General features: G+C 37.9%; 1 protein-coding gene across 5 annotated transcripts in view; it reads left to right on the plus strand.

Annotated features, from left to right (window-relative positions):
* The window catches only part of Zdhhc8 (zinc finger DHHC-type containing 8), a 117,025-nt gene that overhangs the window by 27,199 nt on the left and 72,556 nt on the right, over nucleotides 1–17,270 (plus strand). For all 5 annotated transcript variants that reach the window (XR_011393148.1, XM_053789178.2, XM_070094098.1 and 2 more), the window contains exons 5-6: nucleotides 3,703–3,897; nucleotides 12,697–12,847. Coding sequence is in view for 4 of the 5 variants with exons in the window: in XM_053789178.2 (XP_053645153.1) it covers nucleotides 3,703–3,897; nucleotides 12,697–12,847 (346 nt within the window). In the remaining variant the exon portion in view is untranslated. The remainder of the gene's footprint in view (nucleotides 1–3,702; nucleotides 3,898–12,696; nucleotides 12,848–17,270) is intronic.

The raw sequence follows: 17,270 nt of genomic DNA on the forward strand, positions 1-17,270 counted from the left end.
GTATTAGTTATTCTCAACTAGATTAGTCTTTGTTAGGTTAATGTATATCAACTTATATTTCCATTTAATTATTTGACAGTAGTGAAATTACATATAATGATTGGTGGCTTAAATAAGCCAGAGTGGAGCGTATATGGAAATTATAAGCAAGCAATTTCACACTCACACTAAAAAAATAAGGAATATGGGTTGGAGTAAGAGTACAGTATATAGTATTGGATGTACAGTACTGTGAAGAACATCATTAATGAATATGGAAAGAGTAGGGGATAAGAAAACCCTGTGAAATACTCCTCATGAAGAGGAAGCTAAATAGTAGGCAACAGAGACAAGGTGGAAAGCCTAAGTATGTTAATAGGAGTAAAGGTAAAAGCCTCAGTTTACTAAATAACTAATAGAATGACACTCCTACAGATATACTGACAACCTTGCAGAGTCAGTGGTTGCAAGGTTAGTGGTTTTCCATATACTATATACTGGGTAGTGTAATGTTGATGATTACAATTGGCTTTTTGGGAGAGTTGCCACAGTGTTAATGCACATAGAGCTATACTACTATGTAAGCTTGCTCTCTATATTCATATGTTGAAATTAGTTTACTGTTTTCAGTTTTTATGGTTACAAAATTTTGTTGTACCATACATAAACTTCTTCACTAATACAGTACTGTAGTGATTTCTTGCCTTGTATCTGCATATTTCAGAAATTGCAAACTAGTGTACACACTTATTATTTCTTGTACATATATAGTAATCGAAAACCACTCTTTTTTAAAAGCCTTATTAAACACTTGATTATCTGGACTTTGATGACTTTATGCTTTGTGGGAATGTACGAAATCTGTTCCTGATTTACATTAATGGAAATTTAAAATGCAGTACGACTACACTAATCTTAGTATATATAATAAATCATTATAAATTAATAGAAAGGCATTATGGGTATTGAACTGCCAAAATAAAAGTGTATTTTTCCTTGAAGGTGATCATTTTCTGCCCATTGTGTTTATTTACTCTGTGTGCTACCACAAGGACAAGGTCTATGGTTGAAGGGTTGTATATTAAAATTTTTCTTTAAAGTCTATTTAATTAATTTTTATTGAATAAGATGTTTATGAAATTTAAATTTGTTCAAACACAGGCCAAGGAATTTATCTTCATCTGTTCTATTTTTTTTAACTTTGAAATTGATGTGATTTATTTCATTTTCTAATAAAAAATGTATCATAAGCTAATCTCCTTGGATTATACATTACAAATACAAGAAGTGTTATCAGTATACATTTAATAAATAAATGCTGAGAATAATTCACTGATTTCCACTGGAAGCTGCTGTTGACCTGCTGTATAACAATAATAATTTATACTACTATAGCTAAAATCTGGCATTCCCATCCCCTCTGTCTTCCCCAGCTATTGAATAAGGTTCATGTAGGACTGTCAGTAGTGCAGCTTTTACTTAGATACAGCCTGTGATCAAGTGAGGCTTTAACAGTCCGAGTGCTAAATGTTGACCAGCTAATAGGTTGTTACTTGATGATATTTGACTGGCTTACCAAGATTGCCTAGTTGGGACTGCTAGGTTTAGTGCATACACCACATAAATTCTTTCCAGAGCTCCTGTTGGGTTATAGCATAGTGAGTAGCATAACTTTTCACAATACTACAGATAGTTACGTTAGACTTTCAAGTGTTATCAGTCCTGAGGCTTTTCTTGTTTCACAGAGAGGTATTTCTTCTACCTTAAATGCTTCCTCTTGAAGTATGACCTCAGTTGGAAGTTCCCTTAGATTCATGTACAAGTATAAGAAGCCAAGGTGTATAGGCCTGCAAGTTCACTAGCCTGTACTCAATAAAGGTAATGACCAAGGAGAATAGATAAGTCAGAAATTTGCTTCTTACTATTCTCACTTGTTTAAGGCAGAAAATGCATAGCCAACAGTGTTGGCTGATTGCCTAATTAATGCAATTGCTTTAATATTGCAAGAATAAGGGTACAATAAAAAAGTGCTAATTTGATAGTGTATCATAATACATTTCTATATTATGTGCTACCTACTGCTGTAGGCACATTATTAGGTCTTGTGAACCTGTAAACAATATCTGTTGGTTGAGGTTAAAGATTTTGTTGGCATATGCATTGAAATTTGTCAGCTTTTTTGGTGTCTGCTAAGGAAATTGGAAATTGGTAGAAAGTTGAAAGTGAACATAGATAAGAGTAAGGTGATGAGGGTCTCAAATGATTTAGATAAAGAAAAATTGGATATCACATTGGAGAGGAGTATGGAAGAAGTGAATGTTTTCAGATATTTGGGATTTGACTTGTCAGCGGATGGGTTGATGAAGGATGAGGTTAACCATAGAATTGATGAAGGAAAAAAGGTGAGTGGTGCATTGAGATATCTGGAGACCAAAAACTTTATCCATAGAGATAAAGAAGGGAATGTATGAAAGTATAGTGGTACCAACACGATTGTATGGGTGTGAAGCTTGGGTTCCAAATGGTGCAGCAAGGAGGCAGTGGAGATGTCCTGTCTAAGGGTAATGTGGTGTAAATATTATACAGAGAATTTGGAGTGTGGAAATTAGGGGGAGGTGTGGAGTTACTAAAAGTATTAGTCAGAGGGCTGAAGAGGGGTTGTTGAGGTGGTTTGGTCATTTAGAGAGAATGGATCAAAGTAGAATGACTTGGAGAGCGTATAAATCTGTAGGGGAAGGAAGGCGGGGTAGGGGTCATCCTCGAAAAGGTTGGAGGGAGGGGGTAAAGGAGGTTTTGTGGGTGAGGGGCTTGGACTTCCAGCAAGCATGTGTGAGCATGTTAGATAGGAGTGAATGGAGACGAATGGTTTTTGGGACCTGACGAGCTGTTGGAGTGTGAGCAGGGTAATATTCAGTGAAGGGATTCAGGGGAACCGGTTATTTTTATATAGCTGGAATAAAGTACTGGAAATAGGAAGTACAATGCCTGCACTTTAAAGGAGGGGTTTGGGATATTGGCAGTTTAGAGGGGTATGTTATATATGCTTCTAAACTATTGTATCTGGGCACCTCTGCAAAGACAGTGATTATGTGTGAGTGAGGTGGAAGTGTTCACTGATGATGAAAGTATTTTCTTTTTTGGGATTTTCTTTCTTTTTGGTTCACCCTGCCTTGGTAGGAGACGGCCGACTTGTTGAAAAAAAAAATGAAATTGTTTGGTTTGTTATGGTAACTGTCCCTAACGAGATGTATTTCGTTGCAAAAGTTATAAAATAATAAATTTTCTGATGTCTCTTAAATAGTTTTGTATCTAATTATAAAAATTCTTTTTTTTTAACACACCAGCCGTTTTGCACTGAAATACAAGAATTAAAATTTTATATAGGCCTCTAATTCATTAAGAATCAAAGTCATTTATTAAGATTAAACAGAAATGTTACCTGGGATCCTCACACTGTGAAATCCCTTGTGTAAATGCTAATTTCTAATTGTTTTTTTTTTATTTTTTTGTAAGCTGTTACACATCTCGATCACCCCGTGTTAGCTGGAGGTAGAGTAAGCTTGAAGTAATTACAAGTCTTGCTATATACATGTATTGTGATTTAAAACAGGAAAATTGTGGATGTTTTTCAGAAATAGGGATTACAATTTTTTTTTGTGGCATTGTTACTAGCAACTGTGTAGCTTCATCTATATTTTTTCTCATGTGCATATCCTTTTGCAGTATGGTGGTGATGGGCGTCATTGCTCTTCTCTTAATTCCAATTCTTGGCCTCACGGGGTTCCACATGGTTTTGGTTAGCAGAGGGAGAACTACAAATGAGCAAGTAACCGGCAAGTTCAGAGGTGGATATAATCCTTTCTCTAGAGGATGCTGTCGAAATTGCTGCTTTATTCTCTGTGGCCCACAGTACCCTAGGTAAGTTTGCCATACAGCATATTATAATGAGTGTATGTCACATGTGCTTAATTAACTTTTTCCAAATTTTGTTGTATAAGGGTTTCAGTTTTGTGGTCAAGGCATTGTAATACTACATAAACACAGGTCTCCCTTGCTTCATGCTGATTCACTTTATGTGAAAGCTCTATCATATGCTGTCCTATTCCTACCAGTAATGCAATATGTAGATTTAGGGTTGCAGTATGAAACTGCATGATTCACAAAGTGTATTGAAGAGTTTTGTTATGCATAATTCTTTGTGAAATGAATCAGAATTACCCCTTGGCACACACACACACTCGGAAAATTGTATAGTGTACTCAAAGAGCCATTAATAATGGGATAGAAAAGCACAACTCCTCTCCTCACTTAATGACAGGGTTCCATTCCTAAGAGTAGGTTGGTAAGTGAATTGGTCGTTAACCCTTTGAAGGTTCAAGAATTTTAAAAAAATTGATATTTTTCTTATGAAATGGTAGAGAATCTTTTTCTGAAGGTAATAAAACAAAAAGTATGAAATTTGATGGAAAACTGATGAAATTACACTCGTGAATTTTACTGCGTCAACAATTCTTACGCATAGGCGATTTTCCCCACTTTGACTTCTATTTTAGGCCAGTTGCTTCATTCCAGTTGACCAAATTCATAGCTATTTCGCTAGTATTACTTCTAGTTTATCGATTGAGCACAAGAAGCTGCCCAATCAACTATTTCGACTATGCAGAAAAGTGAGCAGAAATTGGTAATTTGGCCAGTTTCACACAAAGTTCAAAATATTCCATTTTCAAAATAGGGTCCAGAATAAACAATGCAGGCATTCCTGGAACTAAAATAGCATTTCCTCTGTTTAGTAGTTATGTTTCCAGGCTTTACAGATGAATCCCATCTTGATTTTTTTATGTACAGTAGACCTTCATTTAGCACGGTAGTTAAGGTCCTGAAAATGCCGTGTTAGGTAAAATTGTGTTAGATGAACTGAAGAACTTACTGGAAAAATAGGGTTACGTTCCTGGGAGCCTCCAAAAAAGCCAAACAACTTTTTTCTTAGGCCTCAATATCCTGCAATAACAAAAGTGAATATGTAGTTTTAGTTCATTGTTGTGATGTATTATGTTGTTTTTAATGCTTAAGACTACAAATGTAACAGAAATAATAGTATTTCTTACCTTAAATTATGGGTGCTGGTGTTTGTGGATGATTGTGAAGAAAGTGGAGAGTTATGCTGTGGCCCTACTGGGCTGAGGTGGATGGTAGAGGTTCTGGTACTGAAGTCATTCAGTCACTCAGTCAAGTCATTCAATAAGTCAGTCAAGTTATTCAGTAAATCAGTCCAGTCACTCAGTAAGTCAGGCAAGTCAGTCAATTCATTCAGTAAGTCAGTCAAGTCACCCAGTAAGTCAGTCAAGATAGTCAAGTCATTCAATAAGTCAGTCAAGTCATTCAGTAAATCAGTCAAGTCACTCAGTAAGTCAAGTCATTCAGTAAGTTAGTTCAGTCATTCAGTAAATCAGTCAAGTCACCCAGTAAGTCAGCCAAGTAACTCAGTCAAGTCACTCAGTAAGTTAGTCAAGTCAGTAAGTCAGTCAAGTAATTCAATAAGTCAGTCAAATCACTCAGTAAATCAGTAAAGTCACTCAGTAAGTCAGTCAAGTCACTCAGTAAGTCAGTAAAGTAATTCAGTAAGTCAGTCAAGTCACTCAGTAAGTCAGTCAAGTAATTCAGTAAGTCAGTCAAGTCATTCAGTAAGTCAGTTCAGTCATTCATTAAATCAGTCAAGTCACCCAGTAAGTCAGCCAAGTAACTCAGTCAAGTCACTTAGTAAGTTAGTCAAGTCACTCAGTAAGTTAGTCAAGTCACTTAGTAAGTTAGTCAAGTCACTCAGTAAGTTAGTCAAGTCACTCAGTTAGTCAAGTCACTCAGTAAGTCAGTCAAGTCATTCAGTAAGTTAGTCAAGTCACTCAGTAAGTCAGTCAAGACAGTCAAGTCATTCAATAAATCAGTCAAGTCACTCAGTAAGTCAGTCAAGTAATTCAGTCAGTCAAGTCACTTAGTAAGTTAGTCAAGTCACTCAGTAAGTTAGTCAAGTCACTCAGTAAGTTAGTCAAGTCACTCAGTAAGTTAGTCAAGTCACTCAGTAAGTCAGTCAAGTCACTCAGTAAGTTAGTCAAGTCACTCAGTAAGTTAGTCAAGTCACTCAGTAAGTTAGTCAAGTCACTCAGTAATTCAGCCAAGTCATTCAGTAAGTTAGTCAAGTCACTCAGTAAGTCAGTCAAGTAATTCAGTAAGTCAGTCAAGTCACTCAGTAAGTCAGTCAAGTCATTCAGTAAGTCAGTTCAGTCATTCAGTAAATCAGTCAAATCACTCAGTAAGTCAGTCAAGTCACTCAGTAAGTCAGTAAAGTCATTCAATAAGTCAGTCAAGTCACTCAGTAAGTCAGTCAATTCAGTAAGTCAGTCACATCACTCAGTAAGTCAGTCAAATCACTCAGTAAGTCAGTTCAGTCAGTCAGTCGCCATTCAGTAAGTCATGTCTACCTCTTTTTCTGTGTACAAAGTAACACTTCATTACAGCTAGAGGTTATCTCTTGTCTAATATCTGTTAATTCTAAGACTTAAGTGCTTATACCTCTTCGTGCCACTTTCAGCAACACTGGTATGGCTACTGAGTGTACTGAGTGTCATGATTGCTTGGCAGATGCAAGATGAAGTAATTAAAATATCATAACACAATTCACAAACACAGCTGCCTTGTAGCAGAGAAAGACTGGACTGGACATGTATGAATTACTAACGTTGGGATGGTGGGGTGGTGTCGGGGAGTGGCCAGGGGTGGTGGGAGGGCTCCCTGGCTGCTCCACAACAAGCTGGCCGCTTGAGCAAAAGAGAATTTTTTTTTCCTTCCCACAAACCTAACCATGTTAAATTAATTATACGATCATGCAATATTTAAATCGTGCCAAATAAACTCATGCTAAATGATGGTCTTCTGTACATAAAGAATTTTTATTCACACCAAAAAATAGAAGATGCACTGTCATGCAGTATTGTAATAATTGTATAAATAATATCAGTGCATTTGTGAATGTATGTTAGACCCAGCAATTGACATGTATTGGATATGTGATGTCATTTGTTTACTCTTGAACACTGGCAAAAATCGAACATTTCTGCTATTTTGATCTCAATTTCAAGCTATCTTGAGTACTAAAACCATTCAAAATCATCTCTATTTCTGTAATATATCTTCCATTCTGTCAAATGAGATCAAGAAACCTCGAATACAACCGTAAATACCATACGAAAATACACCACAAAGTCGGTGTTTTTATCCAAAAAACATGGTCGCATTTTTTTTTCTTATTATGCACTGCTTGCTGCAGGATTTGTTTTATTTGGTGCATACTTAACACATAGATGCAGTCTCTCATATCTAGACCCAAAGTTACTGCTCACAGCTTATCTGAGTAAGCTGAGCTCATGGTGTAGATCTACGGCTTGAACCCTCAAAGGGTTAAGCGAGGAGCATACTCTACTGGTAGTGGATTTGTGTCAGTCATCTTTAGATATTTTTATAATGTCACCTTTGCACCATATATAACATTTCTAGTATTTTTTAAATGTTTATACAGTAGTGTACTGTATACTGCAATAAACAGAATAGAGGAAATCAGCTCTAATATGTATTAAGTTTGTATTCTAGTTGGAGAGCTGGTTTTAAGTCCGAGTGGTCGGTAAATGGGTACGTCGCTAAGTGAAGATAGGCTGTATTACCTTTGAGGGCTAAGGCCAATGACTCTACTACCCATATAAATGCTCACTTGTGTGCATTTCTTATTTTTAGTAATCTATACTGAAGAAGGAGTTGCTAATTTTTTTAAAGTCTCCAAAAGGCTCGAATCAGCGACCCCTGACAAGTGAGACGGGTTCATTTACCTGGCTAAGTTACTAGCTGCATCTGTAAGTCGAGTCCAGACATGCTCTCAACTCTTGTTGGAATTCAGAGGTTCGAACCTATAGTGTGTTAACATGACTCACGAAATCATAATGACATGATTGCAAACAAACCATACCACGGGCGGGTTCTAACCCCGCCCGTGGTATGGTTTCTATAGTGTGTTAGATAGGAGTGAATGGAGATGAATCGTTTTTGGGAGCTGATGAGCTTTTGGAGTGTGAGCAGGGTAATAGTACAGTAGTACCTTGGTACTCAAACTTAATTAATTCCAGAAGGCTGTTCGAGTGCTGATCTGTTCAAGTACCTAACGAATTTTTCCCATGAGGAATAATGTAAATTAGTGGAAAAGAATCTTTCCTCCGTAAGCCATGCGTGTCGTATGAGGCGACTAAAATGCCGGGAGCAATGGGCTAGTAACCCCTTCTCCTGTATACATTTACTAAAAAAGAGAAGAAGAAAAACTTTATAAAACTGGGTTGTTTAAATGTGCGTGGATGTAGTGCGGATGACAAGAAACAGATGATTGCTGATGTTATGAATGAAAAGAAGTTGGATGTCCTGGCTCTAAGCGAAACAAAGCTGAAGGGGGTAGGAGAGTTTCAGTGGGGGGAAATAAATGGGATTAAATCTGGAGTATCTGAGAGAGTTAGAGCAAAGGAAGGGGTAGCAGTAATGTTAAATGATCAGTTATGGAAGGAGAAAAGAGAATATGAATGTGTAAATTCGAGAATTATGTGGATTAAAGTAAAGGTTGGATGTGAGAAGTGGGTCATAATAAGCGTGTATGCACCTGGAGAAGAGAGGAATGCAGAGGAGAGAGAGAGATTTTGGGAGATGTTAAGTGAATGTATAGGAGCCTTTGAACCAAGTGAGAGAGTAATTGTGGTAGGGGACCTGAATGCTAAAGTAGGAGAAACTTTTAGAGAGGGTGTGGTAGGTAAGTTTGGGGTGCCAGGTGTAAATGATAATGGGAGCCCTTTGATTGAACTTTGTATAGAAAGGGGTTTAGTTATAGGTAATACATATTTTAAGAAAAAGAGGATAAATAAGTATACACGATATGATGTAGGGCGAAATGACAGTAGTTTGTTGGATTATGTATTGGTAGATAAAAGACTGTTGAGTAGACTTCAGGATGTACATGTTTATCGAGGGGCCACAGATATATCAGATCACTTTCTAGTTGTAGCTACACTGAGAGTAAAAGGTAGATGGGATACAAGGAGAATAGAAGCATCAGGGAAGAGAGAGGTGAAGGTTTATAAACTAAAAGAGGAGGCAGTTAGGGTAAGATATAAACAGCTATTGGAGGATAGATGGGCTAATGAGAGCATAGGCAATGGGGTCGAAGAGGAATGGGGTAGGTTTAAAAATGTAGTGTTAGAGTGTTCAGCAGAAGTTTGTGGTTACAGGAAAGTGGGTGCAGGAGGGAAGAGGAGCGATTGGTGGAATGATGATGTAAAGAGAGTAGTAAGGGAGAAAAAGTTAGCATATGAGAAGTTTTTACAAAGTAGAAGTGATGCAAGGAGGGAAGAGTATATGGAGAAAGAGAGAGAGGTTAAGAGAGTGGTGAAGCAATGTAAAAAGAGAGCAAATGAGAGAGTGGGTGAGCTGTTATCAACAAATTTTGTTGAAAATAAGAAAAAGTTTTGGAGTGAGATTAACAAGTTAAGGAAGCCTAGAGAACAAATGGATTTGTCAGTTAAAAATAGGAGAGGAGAGTTATTAAATGGAGAGTTAGAGGTATTGGGAAGATGGAGGGAATATTTTGAGGAATTGTTAAATGTTGATGAAGATAGGGAAGCTGTGATTTCGTGTATAGGGCAAGGAGGAATAACATCTTGTAGGAGTGAGGAAGAGCCAGTTGTGAGTGTGGGGGAAGTTCGTGAGGCTGTAGGTAAAATGAAAGGGGGTAAGGCAGCCGGGATTGATGGGATAAAGATAGAAATGTTAAAAGCAGGTGGGGATATAGTTTTGGAGTGGTTGGTGCAATTATTTAATAAATGTATGGAAGAGGGTAAGGTACCTAGGGATTGGCAGAGAGCATGCATAGTTCCTTTGTATAAAGGCAAAGGGGATAAAAGAGAGTGCAAAAATTATAGGGGGATAAGTCTGTTGAGTGTACCTGGTAAAGTGTATGGTAGAGTTATAATTGAAAGAATTAAGAGTAAGACGGAGAATAGGATAGCAGATGAACAAGGAGGCTTTAGGAAAGGTAGGGGGTGTGTGGACCAGGTGTTTACAGTGAAACATATAAGTGAACAGTATTTAGATAAGGCTAAAGAGGTCTTTGTGGCATTTATGGATTTGGAAAAGGCGTATGACAGGGTGGATAGGGGGGCAATGTGGCAGATGTTGCAAGTGTATGGTGTAGGAGGTAGGTTACTGAAAGCAGTGAAGAGTTTTTACGAGGATAGTGAGGCTCAAGTTAGAGTATGTAGAAAAGAGGGAAATTTTTTCCCAGTAAAAGTAGGCCTTAGACAAGGATGTGTGATGTCACCGTGGTTGTTTAATATATTTATAGATGGGGTTGTAAGAGAAGTAAATGCGAGGGTCTTGGCAAGAGGCGTGGAGTTAAAAGATAAAGAATCACACACAGGGTGGGAGTTGTCACAGCTGCTCTTTGCTGATGACACTGTGCTCTTGGGAGATTCTGAAGAGAAGCTGCAGAGATTGGTGGATGAATTTGGTAGGGTGTGCAAAAGAAGAAAATTAAAGGTGAATACAGGAAAGAGTAAGGTTATGAGGATAACAAAAAGATTAGGTGATGAAAGATTGAATATCAGATTGGAGGGAGAGAGTATGGAGGAGGTGAACGTATTCAGATATTTGGGAGTGGACGTGTCAGCGGATGGGTCTATGAAAGATGAGGTGAATCATAGAATTGATGAGGGAAAAAGAGTGAGTGGTGCACTTAGGAGTCTGTGGAGACAGAGAACTTTGTCCTTGGAGGCAAAGAGGGGAATGTATGAGAGTATAGTTTTACCAACGCTCTTATATGGGTGTGAAGCATGGGTGATGAATGTTGCAGCGAGGAGAAGGCTGGAGGCAGTGGAGATGTCATGTCTGAGGGCAATGTGTGGTGTGAATATAATGCAGAGAATTCGTAGTTTGGAAGTTAGGAGGAGGTGCGGGATTACCAAAACTGTTGTCCAGAGGGCTGAGGAAGGGTTGTTGAGGTGGTTCGGACATGTAGAGAGAATGGAGCGAAACAGAATAACTTCAAGAGTGTATCAGTCTGTAGTGGAAGGAAGGCGGGGTAGGGGTCGGCCTAGGAAGGGTTGGAGGGAGGGGGTAAAGGAGGTTTTGTGTGCGAGGGGCTTGGACTTCCAGCAGGCATGCGTGAGCGTGTTTGATAGGAGTGAATGGAGACAAATGGTTTTTAATACTTGACGTGCTGTTGGAGTGTGAGCAAAGTAACATTTATGAAGGGATTCAGGGAAACCGGCAGGCCGGACTTGAGTCCTGGAGATGGGAAGTACAGTGCCTGCACTCTGAAGGAGGGGTGTTAATGTTGCAGTTTAAAAACTGTAGTGTAAAGCACCCTTCTGGCAAGACAGTGATGGAGTGAATGATGGTGAAAGTTTTTCTTTTTCGGGCCACCCTGCCTTGGTGGGAATCGGCCAGTGTGATAATAAAAAAAAAAAATAGATCAATCCGTTTCAGACCCCCCCAAAAATGCACTTACAAAAGCATTTTAACACTCACTTTACAAGCCTAGCATGCTTTGAACACTTCACTACCTGTATCAACACTCATTCCAGGAGTGTTTTTCAAGACATTGGAGTACAGATGTTTTGATTTTTCCCAAATGAAGGTCTCAGAAACACTATCACCAGTTAACTGATTTTCATTGATCCAAATCAACAACAATTTCTCAACCTCTTCAATTGTTTGTGGTCTTTGTTTTTTAACCACTTTCACTCCTTTTGCAACATCAGTCTTTTTAATGGCATCTTTATTTTTCAGTATCGTAGAGATTGTAGAATTCGCCATGCGAAACACAGTAGCAAGATCAGACACGCGGGCACAGCTTTCATATTTCGCTTTGAGTTCTGTTTTCATCTCTGTTGTGACTAACCAATTTTCTTTTTGGTTGGCTGTTATCACTAATCTTCTTAGGCCCCATGGTGACTTATTTATACAAATAATATAAAAAACACCAAAAATCATGAAGAAACACGAAGTAGTTTACAGCAAAATTCTGGCAGGTCATGTTTGTTTGGTTGAGTGCCAGGCAAATGGTCGATTACCGAGCGATTTTTTTTTACCGAACAAAGTGTTCAAATACCAAATTGTTCGAGTTGGGAGCTGTTCGAGTACCGAGGTACTACTGTATTTTGTGAAGGGATTCAGGGAAACTGGTTAGCTGGAGTTGAGTCCTGGAGGTTGGAAGTAGAGTGCCTACACTTTAAAGGAGGGGTTTGGGTTATTAGCTGTTTGGAGTGACATCTAAACTGTTATACCTGAGTGCCTCTGCAAAGACAGTGATTATGTGTGAATGATGGTGGGAAATAGCTGACATGCTTAAAAAAAAAAAAAGATTACTGTTAAATCTGTGTGGCTCTGGCAAGACAGTGATGGTGTGAATGATGGTGAAAGTGTTTCTTTTTTGGGTCGCCCTGCCTTGGTGGGAGACAGCCAGCAAGTTAAAAAAAAAAAATTGTATTTTGGGAACGATTTTTAATGCAGAAATATTTCATGAATTTGGTGTGTGATTATTTTCAGACTTGTGCATTTATTATTTTCCTCTATAGGAAAGGCTTTCTGCTCTTATTGTATATTTTTGTCTTTGTAATATACTTGAGATATTGCTTGTTACAGTATCAAACGGCCAGCCAAATATATAGGAAGATACAAGTTTAAACCTTCAGCAAGCCCACCTGCACCTGTCTCCACAATAACAAGTCAAAGTCAGGTGCGAGTCTACATGGACAATGGTGTCCAGGCTCCAAATTCTACTGCCTACAGCCAAGTGAGTATCAGCTATCATGTCATTTATGTTTACAACACTTAAATTTGGAAGAATAGCTGTTGTTTTTATTATTCACAAAGGTGTAACTCATACAGTAGTTAGCAACATTAAAATATAGTACTAGTGCTCTTTACAGTTTACTTGTTAAACAGTATATGGTCTCACCTAAGGTACTTGACATTTTATTCAACAATTTTCTCGTATGCTCAGTAGGAAAAAGAATAATAATTCACAAAGCCATTGTACAATAATGGGTAATTTTTAGTGCTCTTGTGCATAGCACTTGTTTCTTCAGTGACTGACAGTGAGCATCAGTGTCACATGTTCAGATCAGCCATGACCTTCTCTTCAAGATCTACTTTTATCAGACACTCCTAAGTACTGGTATATGCACTCCTTAACTCTAAAGTACAAGTTCTTCCACTAAAACAACTTATGTCATACTGTGACACCACAGTATGTGATATTCATTGCTAATGGGTGTCACCTTGAATTCTTCATTACAAGACACAATTCCAATGTTTTCTTGAACCTCTACGGTATCTGTAAATCATCAGTACCTATGAATCTATTTGCTTGTTAATTGTACACAAGCTTCCTTTATCTAATATCAGTGTAAAGATTGCTCTATTGTTTTATAAGTTAGCTGTCAGTGTTAAGCACAAGTGACTCAATAATGTAGTTGATTTTCATTAATATTAATGAATGCTCTACACAAATGATATATTGTATTTGCCACTTTTCTACATAGTTCTCTCATCATTGCTGATTCTTTTTTCACAGTATCATTCTTGACCATAGTGTATGATAATTTTGTTTTCACCAGTGATTTCCTCTCACTATTTACCAATTTGCTTATCATTCATGACATATCCTCCATTGTCAGTATGAAAGCATTCATTATCAACAATGTAAATAATATTAATCATCTCTGTTGTACATAATATTCATCATGTGTTAATAAATATAATAGTTCCTTATACATAATACTCTTGCTGCTCTCTCTGTGTATATTTAATAGTACTGTGGAAAAAATAAGAGCTAATATACAGGGAAGTTTTTAATGTACTACTTTTTACCCACGAAGGGTGCTTTATCAGATGCATAGAGAACATACCACAAAATACATAAAATACAAGACAGTGCTTGTCTTTAAAATAATACCCTACCCTGGTAGATTTTTTGATGAAACAAAGTATTACTTGCCTGGCAGCTCATAGTGGGCTGTTGCAAGATTTCCTAAGGCTACTGGTTGTATCCTAAGTGCCTTCTAGGATGTATGGTGGACAGTTTTGTGTCTGTGGGTCCCTGTGTCATTGGGTCTTGAAAGCTGAATTTGGCAGACACTTTTGGCTTTGACAAACTAATATGGGCAGGAGTAAGTCGCTGACATGAGGCAGTTGCACAGACCATTGGATTACATAAGGTAGACCATCAAATGAAAGAAATAAAAGCCATCGATTTGTGTGAGCTTTCAGTGAAGGTCTTGTTGCATCAATTCCTTGAGGACAGTGTTGATGACATGGCCACACCAAAAGCACATCCATAAAAGCTGAAAAAGATCCCCACAAATGTTTACTGTAATAACGGACCTAGAGTTGCTTTGTGGTCACTTGCCTGAATCTTTCATGCAGTGTGGTACAGTGATTTTTATGCTAGACAGTGCTCCTTGCAACATTGAAATCAGTTGTTCAAGGCTTCACAATTGTGAGGTATTCTTCGATGACTGGCCAGGAAATTCCCTAGGCTTGAACTGCATTGATATGTGATTCTGAAAGATCTGCTAGGGGAAGGATCTTGGGCCACTTCCACAGTTGGAGGACTACAGTAAGGCTACCTATTCATTCTTGGTTAAAGAAAGGCGTGGGAGAAAAAACAAGAATAAAGGAGCACTGTTGAATGCTTACTGGCCCTAGTAGATTAAAGATACTTATGCACTAATCAAAAAAAGCATTTTACTGTAGGTGTTTTCATCAGTCCTAGTACAGACACAACTAAGAAACAAGTATACGTATATACGTACTGGCGGGAGAGAAGTGGCAAGCTGTAAGAGGGTGTTGTAGCGGTGGTAGTAGCATAGCTGTGATGAGATGACTAAGGTTGGGTACCTGTCAGCAGTGGAGTAACATTATAAAGTTAGCATCAGGGGTAACCTTAAAAAAAGGTTTGCTAAATGTAAATTTGAGATCAGTAGACCACTTGAAGTGTTAACCCTTTCATTGTCGAGACCCCAGCTCACAAACTTGCTCTCAGTGTTGAAGAATTTAAAAAAAAATTATTTTTTCTAATGAAATGATAGAGAATCTTTTCCCAGTGGTAATGACACCAGAAGTATGAAATTTGATGAAAAACTTATGGAAATAGCGGTCTCTGCGATATTTACGCATCACTGATTTTGCCCACTTTGAGCCCTATTTTCCGCCAATTCCGTTGTTTTAGTCGACCATACTCGTAGCTATTTCGCTAGAACTCCATTTATTCTGTCTATTGAGCACAATAAATCACTCATTTACTGATGTCAACTACCCAATATAGTGATCAGAACTTGGTTATTTCGCCAATTTCATACACAATTCAAGTAAGGCCAGTTTGAAAATAGGGGCCAGAATAAACAATGTAGACATTCCTAGCACAAAAATAACATTTTCTCTGTTCACTAGTCACGTCTCCAGACCCCTCTTATATTATGCTTGCTTTCCATTTTGAATTTTTATTCACACAAAAAATAGATGATTCACTGTTATGCAGACTGCTGCATTATTGTAAAAATGGTATAAATAATATCAGCACATTTGTGAAAGCATATTAGGCCTGCCAATTGACGTGTATTGGACGTGTGGCATGATTTGTTCACTCTTGAACATCGGCAATAATCGAACATTTCCGCTACTTTGAGTTCAATTTCAAGATACGTTTAGTCCAAAAACTATTCAAAATCATCTCTATTTCTGTAGTATATCTTCCATTCTATCATATGACACCAAGAAAATAAAAATGCAACCATAAATACCATACGAAAATACACCACAAAGTCGGCGTTTTAAACCAAAAACAGTTTTTGTCTCATTATGCACTGTGTGCTACAGGATTTTTTTTGTATACTATGCACACTGAGCACGCAGACCCATTCTCTCACGTGTAGGCTTACCAGCTTTGAAAGCACTAGAATTTTGGTGTAGTATTACGGGACCAACACTGACTTGCAAGTTGTAATATTATGGGACTGACAGTGAAAGGGTTAAATAGTGCGGTGGTATCACACAGTAGTAGTGCTGCTGCCGCTGCCACTGCCGCCGGCGCCGCCGCTACCTCTACACAACACCTCACAACTTGTCACATCATTCCTGCCACTGTGATTATACTTGTTTCGTGGTTGTCTCTGTATTGGGACTAAAAAAATCACCTTTGGCAAAACGTTTCCTTAATAAGTGTCATGATTGTGCATGTGTGTCCTTACTGTGTGTTGGTATCACCATACCACATTCACCTATTGGCCCTTGTTAGGTTTTTATGATATAGGACATTGTGAGCAATGGGTCTAGCCATATTATGCACCCTTCATTTTGTTTAATAGTGTTGGCAAGTTCATTGGTCAACCACATGACCAATAACCTCCCCAACATCATTGAATAAAACAAAAAGGGTGTCTACCTTGGCTAGATTCATAATTCATGATGTCTTAGATCAACAAAGGCCTGCTGTAGTGCTCTTCTCTTCTTGTTTTTGTCCCTCCTTTCCTCTCTTGTGACTATCATGGGCTGGTGGGTTTACTGCAGTGCTCCTGATGCATTGTTAACTACTGACCTGTACCTGTTTAACCTGATTCTACTTACTATGTGCTGCTCAAGATGAGTTTAGTGATATATTCTCTGTGCACTGATAATGCCCCCTTGTGGTTGAAATTTGCACATTTAAAGTTTTCACCTGCGTATCATCATAATCTTTCCACTTGTTGGCTTGTTGCCTATACCTACCCTTTTAGTACCATAGTGTATTGATAATGTGCAGTAGCTCCTAGTCTCCCTCCATGGTCATATTCACTGTAAGTAAAATTATTAGCCATCACCTTGGTGTATTTACTAGGAATACTTTATTTAAAAATGCACTACAAAAAAAAAAGACATGTTCAGGAAATCTAAATCTACCCTAATCATTGTTAGGCTAGGATATGCGTGGTAAATCTGATGATTGTTTTTAGTGCAGTAGAGTACACACTTCTACAAAGTACTGTAGTGAAATTTGTCCTTCGGTTAATTTAGATGGTTAAAGTATGGAAGGTAGTGAAGATGGGGATGACTGTGTATCATCAGAAAATGGCTTTTTATTGAAAAAAAAAATATTCCATACCACTTCTTGAGTGTTTGTAATAAACTGTATACTGTACTATATTGTACGTATCGGTTTTTTTTTTCTCTTGTAATAG

Source organism: Cherax quadricarinatus, chromosome 44, assembly GCF_038502225.1.
Source record: "Cherax quadricarinatus isolate ZL_2023a chromosome 44, ASM3850222v1, whole genome shotgun sequence".
NCBI lineage: Eukaryota > Metazoa > Arthropoda > Malacostraca > Decapoda > Parastacidae > Cherax > Cherax quadricarinatus.